The 13,437-nt window shown below is 35.2% G+C and overlaps 1 protein-coding gene across 2 annotated transcripts; it reads right to left on the reverse strand.

The window, feature by feature from the left end:
- Positions 1–6,995: 6,995 nt before the first annotated feature.
- Positions 6,996–13,317, reverse strand: LOC110899898 (outer envelope protein 61). 2 transcript variants are annotated; one of them, XM_035981671.1, is made up of 12 exons: positions 13,100–13,317; positions 11,706–11,936; positions 11,204–11,260; positions 10,968–11,096; positions 10,752–10,829; positions 10,040–10,110; positions 9,898–9,947; positions 9,608–9,812; positions 9,017–9,104; positions 8,576–8,935; positions 7,465–7,608; positions 6,996–7,312 (listed from the first exon to the last, which is right to left on the reverse strand). In XM_035981671.1, exons 1-12 carry the CDS (start codon positions 13,193–13,195, stop codon positions 7,166–7,168), a joined length of 1,656 nt encoding a protein of 551 aa, XP_035837564.1. In that variant the 5' UTR covers positions 13,196–13,317; the 3' UTR covers positions 6,996–7,165. The 2 variants fall into 2 exon arrangements, with proteins under 2 accessions (XP_035837564.1, XP_022002481.1); XM_022146789.2 differs by having other exon boundaries at positions 8,576–9,104.
- Between the last annotated feature and the right edge of the window lie 120 nt (positions 13,318–13,437).

Here is a 13,437-nt window from a genome sequence, read left to right on the forward strand (position 1 = left end):
AAGAAGAAGGATGAGATTGAGAGAGTTATTAAGGCTAATCATTGAGCTATTGTCAAGGTATTATTTTTTTCTGGTTGAGTTTAACTTATTATCTTGTGATGAACAATTAGAACATACAATGGTTATGAATATCAAGTTAGGTTTTCAATATTATATTGGTGCAGTCAGTTTAAATTCCCTTTATGTTTCAATAATAACTTAACTGATAATTAAATGATTAAAAAGTTTCATGCATTATAGATATACTTTGGGTGACTTTTAACCCGTTCAACTTATTTCGCCAATTAGAGATAAAAACTCCATACAAATTGATTTGTTCAAACTAAATGGGTCAAAATAGCCACCTCAAAGAGTGATGAAAATAAAACAAGGTATGTACATCATATCTTTCTATTTCTACATTTGTGATTTATGTAAATAAAATAGGCAAAATTGAACATCTTTTATTTAGCTGTTAAAATCCTAAGAATATTAATAGCTTTTGTGATTAATCTATGTCTTTTAATAATATCCGGTTTCAAAGAACTTTGATGCTTTGGTTGATTATTATATGAAATTGCTATTTATCCATAAGGTATAATAATCCTACTGTTAGTAATTATGTCATAATCTCCATCTATTATAAGTTGTCGGGTAGGATGTGGTAGGAAAAAGTAACTGAACTTTTATCCTTCCGGATACAATTATAAATACGGTACTATATTTATATCTATATAAGTTGAGTGTTATAAAGTATGCCCTTAGAACCAAAGATGCCACACCAGTAAACAAAATGTCACTAAGCACTCAATTGTTCATCACACACTAAACTTTAGTTAGCGATAGGATCATGTTGAGTCCAACCTTGAAACAGAGAATCATGGACTGAATTGTGCATAAATATATCATAGGTGATTTTTTATTTCATTGTTAAGTTATTATGTTTTCGCAATCCATTAAAGTTTTGAGCTGGAAGTCATTTAAATTTGTTTGCTAATCCGAAGTGTAAATACTGAATGTGGTATTATTGTTAATTTACTTGATTATAGTTAAAATTGTTCATGATTCTTGATTCATGTTGTGAATGTGCATAAGTATGTTATGGGGTTTGATCTTTTAATTTCTTAATTGTGTTTGTTGACCAAATTGGTTATAAGTTGACTTTTTGGTCAAAAGTCAAAAACAAATTGTTTTTTATAGGATTAAACTCAGTTGAGACTTATTCTTAATCTAATTATATTTGTTATATATTCTTCAGGTGTACTACTGTAGTGAACCAAGGTAAGTTGTTTTTTTTTTAATTTTTTTTCTTATTATTATTTACTTTTGACATGTTACATTAGGTGGTTGTTAACAACGAGCAAGGGGGTGAGTCTAACCACTTTACGATAGAGGTCAACGATGTTGATACAAATACACCTAGCCTATGATGCGCAAGAGATGCAACATGTGAACAACATGGATCAAGCTATAAGTCAAGACTTAGAAGGAATGTGAAAAAAAGCCCAAGCGAGATATTACATTTGTCTTTGTTAATGTGAATCAACAATCTGTGTTGACATTTGTTAATTTTCATGTTATTTGTATTTCTTATGTGAATCAACAAAAACTTCATTTTATCATTTATTTATTTTTTTCGTTTTACTTATATCCATAGCATGTGCTTTATTTATATCAATAGTAAGTTGGTTGTTTTATTTACCTTATGAACACGAGAGTTCCATAATAATATCTTTCGGAGAATTTCGTTATGATTATAAACGCATAATGTTCTTTGTCAACACCTCGAACGCATATTATTTGATAAAACCGCGAAGTTCGCGGGTATTAGCACTAGTTTAAAACAATCAATTAATTAAACTCAAATATTACACGATTTCCATTGATTTAATCTCAACCATTAAACACACCAATCGGATGGACCAGATCGCTTCCTAGATTTTCTAGGAAAAACACACTTCCCGTGCGAACCCTACTCTATATATTATATAATATTAAAGAAGAGAAGATGAATAGTGTTTTACAACATCTAAGACCATGCGTAATCGTTGGGGTGAATAATGCCCCACCCTAGGGCGTTTTGCGACACGTGTAATCCTAGTCATCAAAGGGGCGTTATTCACAAAGGGGCGTAGTGGTGATAACGGGCAATAATGTCTCGTCAATCATTACACAATCATTATTTTTCTTAATTAAAACTAATTAAATTTCATTAAATAAAAAACATTACATTAAAAAAATCTGGAATTAATACAAAAAACCGAAACAAATTAAAAAACCGAAACAAATAAAAAAAACCCGAAACAAATAAATTAAAAAAAAAACCGAAACAAAGCCAGAGTCCGTATTTTGACGGATTTGTTCCCGACGCACTTGGGCTAGGATCAACGCATCACCTGTGAGATAGTCGATGGGTTTAGACAAAAATTCAATATCTTTTTCCATTTGTCTCGATTCTTGTATCGCGACAAACCTTTTGTTTTCGGCGTTTCTTTCCTCGATACTTTGTAAACGCCGATGGCCGAGAATAATAATAAAATTTTTAAAAAAACTCACCAACATCGGGCCTCCGATATATCTAGCCAAGCTCGTGCCAACACGTACTCCTCGTCTTTCATCCATGCAAGGTAGTCTCCTTTTCGACGAGGACCGCTTGTTTCCTTTTTTTGTGAGACCTTCTCGACGATGATCGTTTGGATGCCTCGACAACGTGCTCAGGTTCGGGTTGTGTATTATTTCTGGAGACCTTTGCGAACCACCCATGTTTTGATAAGTTTGAGGAACTTGAAAGAATTGTTGGGAACCAGCCGATGCTAATATTTGAGCGTACGCGAATACGTTAGGATCCATGTCTTGTAGGTTAGAGCTCGGTTGGGATTGTGTGGTGTTCGGCCGATACGCGTTGGGGTTATCGGGTCTCGAAGGTACACTAAATGCCGGTCGGAAGGGATTCATGATTGTGGGTGAAAAGTGGAGAAGTTTTTAAAAAATTATAGAGAAGATGTGAAAGTTTTATAAAAATGGAATGAAAAGTGGGAAATATATAGTGTTTAAAGTTGAAAAAAAAATATAGAGAAAAATGCCTGGATAGTCCCTGTGGTTTCGCCTTTTTTCACCTATAGTCCCCAACTTTCTAAAATTACCTGAATAGTCCCCAAGTTTTCAATTTTTGTTCCCGGATAGTCCCTGACGTGGATAGGGGTTAATTTTCTCAGTTAAGTTGGTGTGAAATTACAAAAATACCCTTACTTAAAAAATAAAATTAAACACTAACATTTAAAATTTTATGAGCCCCACCATTAACTACAACAATTTAATTAAAATAAAGCCTTGTGGGCCCTTCCCCACCCTCACCTCTGCAACTCATCTCCACCACCACCAAACCCCACTAGTTACCATCACCCTCTCATCCTTTTCTTTCTCTAAACCTACCATCAGAAACCACCTCCACTCCCAACCATCACCGCCACCACACCATGCGACCATAACCACCACCTTAACCCGACCTTCACTATAACCCATCATCTTTATATAGATGAATATACAACAAAAAAATCAACATATTAATGATTAAAATAGCAGGAACAGGAAGACAAACCTTGAATCGTTGAAGATGATTTGCATAAAAAATTGAATTTTGATTTAAATAAAGATTTGCAAATTCGATTGAGATAATTTGTTGAGTGAAGAAGTGGAATGTGGGATGAAAAGGGGAAATTTATGTCTTGCCATGTGGGGTATTCCAGCTATTTTGAACTAGATTTAACAAACACCCAAAGCAATAATAAATTTAAATTCATCTTTCTATCTTATGAGTCCACAACATAAATTAATAAACAAACCCTAATGAATTTCTAACAACTTTTCAGCCGCCACTTGTTTCTTTCTCTTTCTTATCAATCTACTCCCACTCTGGTCGGATCTTTTCTTCTCTAAAAACAGTGGTGATGATGGCGGCCGCTGTGGTGGTTGTGGCGGGGGTGGTTGTGGCAGTGGTGGCTGAGTGCTATGGCGGTGAAAGGCGACGAGGGCAATGGGTTGGTGATAGAGGTGGGGTTTTATGGTGGTGGTGGAGATGAAGGTGGTGGTGGTTTAGAGAGAGAGAGAGAGGGGGGGCCTGAAGGTTTGATGAAGATGAAGACAGACTTATGTGGGGATAGGGGTGGGTGGATGAGTTTGGTTTTTATCTTTTAAGAAAAATACTGAATTAATTCATTTTGTTTTACTTAAGGGCATTATAGTTATTTCACACTCACTTAACTGTAAAAACTAACCTCCATCCGTGTTAGGGACTATCCGGGAACAAAAATTGAAAACTTGGGGACTATTCAGGTAATTTTAGAAAGTTGGGGACTATAGGTGAAAAAAGGCGAAACCACAGGGACTATCCGGGCATTTTTCTCAAAAATATATTTAAAGTATTTGTCAAACGGTCAAAAATCTCGACCGAATCAAACTTTCAAACGGGCAAGAGCGTTGTAAATCCAACGCCAAACACAAAAAAAAATTCAAAATAACGCCCACAGTGGCCGACGAGGGGCGTTGTTTGGGCGTTTTTGGCGTAACCACAAATTGAACGATTACGGGTGGTCTAATACATGTTTTACAACTTCATCAATTTTTTTGTCATTTATTCTATTTTGTAATCTAGTGTAAACTTTTTCATTTACAACCCATGTAGTTTAACTATTGTTTTTTTTCTTTTACTTTAACCAAATTATTTTTCTACCCCTAAATAATTTTTTTAACCAACACGTTAATACTGTTTTATACATATTTTTTTTATTTTTCTTTTGCTTTGCTATAACGAGTGTGGCAAAGATTTTTTTATTTTAATATTTTTTAAAGAACACGCCGATGCTCTTTTGAACATAATTTTTAACTTTTTTCTTTGCTATAACGAGCGCGTCAAAATCGACCAAGTTTCTATCTTTTTTTTTCGTTTACCTTAATTTTACCTTTGTTATTTACTATAACGTTTTACCTTTTGTTATTATTTTGATGTTCAGAGTCGAGTTACGGCGTAAATAGCATAACCCATTAATATATCATTTTAATTAATTTTATAAATTTATTTATCGATTGTCATGGTGTGCAATACGTTCCGAATTCTAACCGCGTCCCTACGCAACGCGCGGGTAACTACGACTCTAGTTTAATTTAAATGGTAATAAGGTTAAGGCTGTGGGGAGTGGGGGTGTTTATGGGGCGGGGGAAGCCAGACAACGCTGGCTAACCCACTCCAGGCCAGCGTTGGCTTTGCGTTGCCCAGCCAGCGTCGCTTTGAAGCCAGGCGTGGGACGGGGTGAGCTGGCTAGCTAGGATTAGATGTTCAATTTTGGACCGTTTGCCATAGTCGTTAGCCATAGCCGTTGGGCATGGCGGTTTTAATGGTAAAAATCAATTTAAAAAAAAAACCTTACAAATTTTTACCTATAAATACCCCCCCCCACCTACAAATTTTTACAAAACTTCTTCAACCTATCTCACACCAAACTTTCATTTTTTTTTTCAACTAAACAACAAAACCGAAAATGGTGTACTGGATGGAAGAAGAGGAGATCGCGCTAGTTACTTCGATCGTCGATGCACAACGTACGTTACAACGCGGCCAAAACCGCGTATTGGGGACAAACGTTCCAACAATACCAACAACACGTTGGTAACAATCGCCACAATTTAAACGCCTGCTAACACAAGTGGCGTGACCTAAAACCGAAGCTGGATCGGTTTAAAGCTTGTTTCGACCGTGTCCCTGTGGGGGACCTAAGCCACGATGATCGAATGGAGATCGCGAAGATCGAGTGGAGGCACGACATGAATTCGGAATTTAACACTTTAACATTTATAGAACTTTGTAATTTTTTAAGAATTATTAACAACTTTTTTTTAAGTTTTTAGGATTTAATAAGTAGTTTTTCAAAAATTTTTCGGATGTTATGTAATTTTGTTAAAAACAATATAAGTTTGTATTTTATTATTGAGTTAATTACTGTTTTCGTCCCTATGGTTTGCCAAAAATCACTATTTCAGTCCATTAGTTTAAAAATTGCGATTTCAGTCCCTGTGGTTTCACTTTCGTAACCATTTCAGTCCCTGTGGTTTCACTTTTTTAACCATCTCAATCAATTATGCAGTAAAGTACAGGGACTGAAATTGTTACGAGGTGGACTGAAATGGGTACGAAAGTGAAACCAGAGGGACTGAAATCGCAAATTTTAAACTAATGGACTGAAATAGTGATTTTTGACAAACCAAAGGGACGAAAACAGTAATTAACTCTTTATTTTATAAATCTCAAGTATATAAAAAAATAAAGCCAGCCAACATGGCACCCCAACGCCGCTAACCCATGCGGCTTCCACACCACACTTTTTTTGGGTGGTCTGATAAAGCCCACAATCGCCACGTGTCGAGCAAAACCCCCCAACCCCCACACCCCCAGCCTAATACATTTTCTTTTTCAACAGCCTATGATACCGAATAATAGGGGTTGCTATTGAAGTAATCATATTCTTTGAACTGTGCACATGTGGGTTGCTGTCGTATCTTTAATCTTTCTGTATAATTCTAGTTTATGCAGTGTTTAGTTTCAAGGTTTAATAGTTTAAGTTTAATTACGTTTAATTAAAAATTATACATAAGTATTTTTATTTTTTAATAATACAGTATAGGAAACTGATTATTTAAAAAAAAAAAGATTTTGAGTATTAAAAATACAGTGTAAAAATTGATAATAATGTGTAAATGTAAGTATTGGTAAAAAAACGTTTGTACGCTCAGAGATAAATCTGGTTTGACAGCTAACTGAACTCAGTTGTAGGTGTATTTAACATTTGCACGTGATGGTCTAAATGAGACTCTGGAAGGAAAAGATCAACTTTTCCTTTTGAATATCCAAATTACCTTCAGTCCTGTTAGCATGTTGAACCAGTCCAACAAGGCAGTTTAAGAGTACTCAAGTGGACCGATTATGTATCGGTTTCGGTCCAACTCATGGGTGTACACAGTGTGAGTAAAGAACTTCATCACTACTACCTTAAAACAGTCACGTGCCACGAAGCATAGACCAGCAGTACATAGGATATATGACAAAGATCATGTGTTCCAGTTTGATTGATTTTCACCTAAAGAACATTTACTCAACTTCCATACTGTATCTTTTAACTAAACCATATACTACTGCTTAATGACCAAAATAGCCTAGCCAATGCAGGAAAACTGCAAGCAAGAGCGCAATTACCGCCATTGCTAACCCCTGCCTTCCAAGTAGCCAATTTTTTGTATTTCTTGCACCTTCAACGGTTCGTTGCATTCTGTTTGCCCATTTCATCTGTTGAAACACAAGCAGCACTGTTAATCATTCAAGACATTTGACTAATAGTCAACACTTCCATTAATCTTTATGCCCTTCGCCCAACAAAAATCCCATTCTCATGGGACCCACAGGGTACAATGAACATGTTAATCAAGCATGATGTTTACCATTTTATCAAGGCTTTCAGGTGATAAAGACGACATTGCTTGCTGCGCTTTTTCTGCATCCTCATGTGATAGTTTATAGCCAAATTGTTCACTCAAGTTTGTCATCATCTCGGGACTAATGTTTTTCATCATTGATGACATCATCTGTAAATGTTCAATAAAAATAAGTTCAAGAATAATACGTGATATTACATTATATGATTTAACCAAGCACTTAATACAGAAGACACAATATTGAGTAAAGGTTACAACCTTAATTGACCCATTTATTATGAATGGGTCCAAATAGGGCTGCAAACGAACCAAACGAACACGAACAAGACCTTGTTCGTGTTTGTGTTCCTTTGTTAAGAAATATATGTGTTCGCAAACTGTTCATGAACACTTATCGAACGAGATTTTTTGTTCGTTTGTTAAGAAAATGAACTTGTTCATGTTCGTTTGTGTTTGTTTGTTAATTTTAGGCAACGAACAAAAACGAACGTTGACGCACACAAATGAGCACAAACTAATGTTCGTGAACACAAATGGAAACAAACGAACACAAACAATCGTTCATGAACAGAATATATAATACACCGACACTTATTGGATACTTAATTTGTTAGAATTTTGAAGTATTTAAATAAATATAAGAACTAAAAACACTGGTGAACTATCGAATACAAACGAAGACGTTACCGAATGTTCACGAACATAAACGAACGAACACGACCTCTGTTCATGTTTGTTCATTTAACAAAACGAACGAAATTTCTTGTTCGTGTTTGTTTGTTTAATAAACGAACACACACAAACGAACTTCCCGCCGAACGGTTCACGAACTGTTCGCCGGACGTTTGGTTCGTTTAAAAAAATTTGCTTAAAACATAACTGTTCACATTGTTGAAGAGGTTTTAACTTTCAAGTCGCCCAAAGTGATTTATAAATGCATAAAGCCCCTAAAAGCACTTTATTAAGAAACATAGATCATTATTGAAAACTATAACTTTGGTAATCTTAATTGACACACTAGTAGTTTACAAAACAGAAAATAGCTAAAAAGGTGCTTTAAATCAACCCAACCCGCCCCGTTTAAACCCGTACTGAAAATCTGAAATAACCAGCGTACCTCACACATAGCGGGATTCTTCATTTGGTTTTTAATTTGTTCTTGCATATCAAAGCTTGAACTAGGGAAGCTAGGTTGATGAGAAACATTTGTTGAATTCAAAACCCCTGTAGAAGTACTACTCTCACCAATATCCTCACTAAGTGTCGTATTCTCACATTTTTCTCGAGCGTCTGAATTCGTATTCAATCTGGATTCATTTGATCGTATACCGCCATCTGTTAACGATGTCATTTTGAACATATTTTGAAGCTCTTCTGGTGGCATCTTGTCCATCATATCAGTCGCGGCTCTAAGCATGTCAGGTGTGGCACCTGGCATGCCTGGCCCACGGTTTGAGCTGTTTAATGGGTTATTCCCCTGGAAGGAAGAAGCCATTTCGAGCAAATTTTGAAATTCTTCAGGTGGCATATTGGTAATTAAATTTGAAGTAGTTTTCACCATATCAGGAGATATCCCTTCATGTTTTCCACCACCCAAGGATACTAGAGTTTCTGGATCAGCTCGAGCCATGAAATTCTGAAACGATCTACCCAAAAAAAAAAAAAAAAAACCATCAATAAGTGAAGGTAGCAATTTCTACCCGTTTACATTAAAACGAGTCGATTTGGGTAATTAGGTTATGTTTCAACTCCAACAGATCAAATGGGCCTATTCCAAAATTCTAACTCAACTAAAATTGAAACAAAGTAACAAACTATATATTATTTTAACGATGTAGTTCTTATAGTAGTTTTTAGAGTAAAATATGTGGATGGTCGTGTAGTTTCAAAAAATTTTGGATTTGGTCCCTAGCTTTCCGAAAGTACACGGATGGTCACTATGGTTTGCAGTTTGTAACGCATTTAGTCCCCAGATTTTTCCAAAAGCACATGGATGGTCCTTGTGGTTTGCACTTTGTGTACTTTTAGAAAGCTAGAGACCAAATCCAATATTTTTGTAAACCACGGGGACCATCCGCGTACTTTACTCTAGTTTTTAACACATTAATTATTTGTAAACATAAAAAAAATGTTAACAAAAGATGCAGACCTGATAGAATCTTTATCATTATTAAGAGCCTGAAGATGCTCGGTATTGGCCGAAAGAACACTAGTACCACTAGTGTTCTCACTTTGACAAACCGTTTGTTCGCTACTTTCTTTTGTGTTTCCGGAAGAAGATTCTGAGGACGAAGTTTCATACATTGCAGATACTGGTGTCGGGACTTCATCAGCAATCTCCTCTAATTTTAAGCCTGTTAACATGCGCAGAAAGTCTTAGAAGACACAGAATAATATGAATTGGTCAATATTTAATTATAATTCAGCAAAAAGAAGTACCCCTCTCTGTATCCTTGTAACTGTTTTCAGTTAACTTTTCCTTAGTATCCCTGTATTAGTAGAGAAAAAAACTATAAATACATAAAATAAAATAAAAATGCACAAGGAGAAAAATCTAGACTTCTAGTGAATGATCATAAACCTTAATACATCTGCAATAGTTTCATCGTCAGGAGAAACATCAAGTGCTCTTGTCAAGTCCGACACCGCGTTCTGATGATTCATATATTCCATCAAATTTCAAATTGATAGATATAATAATTTAGCGAGTAAAATGCACGGATAGTCCCTGTGGTTTGGTGAAATTTCACCTTTAGACCCCAACTTTTCAAAATTACACTCTTAGTCCCTGTGGTTTAACAAGTTGTTACTCGGATAGTCCCCAAAGCGGATAGAGGTTAGTTTTTCTGGTTAAGTGGGTGTGAAATGACAAGGACTATCCGAGTAACAACTTGTCAAACCACAGGGACTATCCGAGTAACCTTCATTCGCTTTAGGGACTATCCGAGTAACAACTTGTCAAACCACAGGGACCAGGGGCGATGCTTTGAAGGGGCCGGGAGGGGCGCCCGATCCCCCGAACTTTTCGGCCAGTAGTGTTATATATGTAGTTTTCGTATAGAAATTTTTGGGTATATATGCTTTCGACCCCCGGTTCTATAGAATTTTTTTGGGTACATACGTTTTTGACCCCCCTGTAAAAAATTTCAAGCTTTGCCACTGACAGGGACTAAGAGTGTAATTCTGAAAAGTTAGGGACTAAAGATGAAATTTCACCAAACCACAGGGACTATCCGTGCATTTTACTCTAACTTAGCTAACATAACGATATAACCACAATTTAAAGAACTTACTTCAAGTTGCCCTAAACTTTTATATGCTTGACCTCTCCTATAAAGAGCTTTAACATTTCTTGCATCAGTTGCCAATACCTGAAAATTTTCCAGTATATGAGCGTCAACGATTAAGTCTGATATCTCACAATTTTTAAAATTATATCGTCAACGATTTACGTCTGATATCTCAATGATTTGAAACAAAAACTTTAAGCTGATGAGTGATGACCATACCTCAATACCTTCTTTAACGCACTCATCAAACTGGTTTGTCTTTAAGTAACATGACATCAAATTAAGAGAGCAAGCTAAGAGAAGAGTTTCCCCTTTACATGCAGGTATATCTTTTAGATTGTTTTTTGCCTGTTCGACCGGAAAAAAATAGATTAACTAGTTAGCATTGCAAACTTACAAATGAAACTAAATATGTATATCGAAAACAACTTGAAAAAGAAGTTAGAATTTCAAACCATTAAATACTTCTCTAATGCCTCGTTAAACATTCCTTGGCTATGAAGCTCATTCCCCTGCCAAAATAAAAATAAAATAAAATAAAATGTTACATTAATTGATATGATTCTCCAAAGTATAAAGTTGATTGTTTTAGATTATAAGTTCTATATTTCTGGATTTAAAGATGTACATTTGATCATCAGGCTATCATCATAACATATTCTGCATATATACAAGATAGAGTTAATTACTGTTTTCGTCCCTGTGGTTTGTCAAAAATCACTATTTCAGTCCATTAGTTTAAAAATCGCGATTTCAGTCCCTGTGGTTTCACTTTCGTAACCATTTCAATTGAAATCGCAATTTTTTAACTAATGGACTGAAATAGTGATTTTTGACAAACCACAGGGACGAAAACAGTAATTAACTCTACAAGATAAACTATCATAATGTAACATAAAAATGTTTTTTTTCCTGCCAAAGTTATGGTTTTGTATATAGGACCTTCAAGAATATTACCTTTTGCTTGAGCATATGGGCTGCATTTAATTGATAATTTATTTTTGCATCTGCTCGATTTCGCATAGCACCAAGTTCCTCAGGGGTTGCATTTGCCATCTTCTCACCAACTTCAGCCAACACATCTGGCTGAGTAGACTTCAACTGTTCTACAGCACGCTTCAAGTCTTCAGGTCTCATATTTTTCATGCTATCAGACGCCATTTTAATCAATTCAGGATTAGACATCATCTGCAGTTACACACAACACAAAATAGATTTCAAGAAAGTAAGTATAAAAGATACAAATCCACAGAAGAAAAGAGAAATCATCATCTAAATAACTAGCATGGTTATCTTAATTTTGTGAACCTATAAAAGGTTAATTCACCTCTAGATGATCATATGGAAGAGGATTCATAGAAAGAATTATGTTTAAAAACAAGCTGTAATGAAGAGGGTTATTTATAACGGTATAAAACTATATTGTTGAATCAACTCGATCGCAAAAAACAGTGAATGATATATGTGACAACCAAGTATATCAACCAACCTTAGGATCTAAAGGGCTAAGTCAATTGCCCTAAATAAACAATGCCATTTACAAAAATAAATAAATAAATAAATACCAATCACAAATGTACAAAAAAATCAGACATGTGTATACGTTCATGAGAAAACTAGAAAACTCAAGATCAGACATCATATATGCAACATATGTAGTACTACGTTACATATATGGTAGTACTAAGCATTATATGGTATACTGCATATATGCAATATATGTAGTACTACATATATACAATATATATGTATAGGGTGGGAGTTGGCTACAAAGTCCATTTTTCCTACAAAGTGTAAAAAGTCATAGAACACCATCATGTCAACCATAAAACACACTTAAAACCCACAAATAACAAAGTCAAGATTACTAAAACGCCATATTTGTGGGTTTTGTGTTGTGTTTTGGATGATATGGCTTTGACTAGCGAATGACTGACATTAGTGTGTTTTATGTTGATTATCATGTTTTATATTCATAGTTCTACAATGGTGTGTTTGAAGTTTTTATGGACTGTTAGGGTTGGGATATTATGTTTTAGTGATCTTCACTATGTTATTTGTGGGTTTTGAATGTGTTTTATGACTGAAATTGTGGTGTTTTATGATTTTGTAGTTTTCTAACGAAGAATATATAGGCCCTAATTTCCATGTCTTATCGGCAGCTTGAATAGTATTTACTCTTTTCCGTTAAATTCCCCTAAATTCTGACGCCACAACAAAATTACATACAAATATTTCAAATCGAAACGTAGAAAGCAGTAACGTTAATTCACAAGTGTTTTCACGTATACAAAACTGAAGCCTAAATGTTCTCTCAATTAAATAAAACTATAGAAAAAACAATTAATTACCTGCTGCTGGATTCTGGATAACTCTTCGGGTGACATGCGACTCATCTGTTCTTGAGCGAGTCTGATCGTCTCCGGATCCATCATACCGGGAAACATCCTTATTTAACGAATGATATCAATTTCGCACAAACAACAACAATAAGAGAAGCAAAATTTAAAGCGAACGATTGCGTATTTGATATCGATTTTGGGGGAGAAATTGCAGTGGCCTGAGTTATGATGTTGCAAAGAGTTCTGGTGTGTTTTTATATATGAGTTGGCAACCGAACAGACTCTGAAAGATGTTTCATTCAAATTATTTTTGTACGTATATCCATATCCATATCCATCCATATCCA

The sequence above is a fragment of the Helianthus annuus genome, chromosome 13, assembly GCF_002127325.2.
Source record: "Helianthus annuus cultivar XRQ/B chromosome 13, HanXRQr2.0-SUNRISE, whole genome shotgun sequence".
Taxonomy (NCBI): Eukaryota; Viridiplantae; Streptophyta; class Magnoliopsida; order Asterales; family Asteraceae; genus Helianthus; species Helianthus annuus.

What these genes read in the sequence shown, in the direction of transcription:
- LOC110899898 (XM_022146789.2), bottom strand. Translation starts at nt 13,195, where the DNA reads ATGTTTCCCGGTATGATGGATCCGGAGACGATCAGACTCGCTCAAGAA. An exon ending in AGAATCCCGCTATGTGTGAG is followed by an intron (nt 7,609 to 8,575) that starts GTACGCTGGTTA and finishes GAACATTTACAG; the next exon opens with ATGATGTCATCAATGATGAA. An exon ending in CTGAAAGCCTTGATAAAATG is followed by an intron (nt 7,313 to 7,464) that starts GTAAACATCATG and finishes GTGTTTCAACAG; the next exon opens with ATGAAATGGGCAAACAGAAT.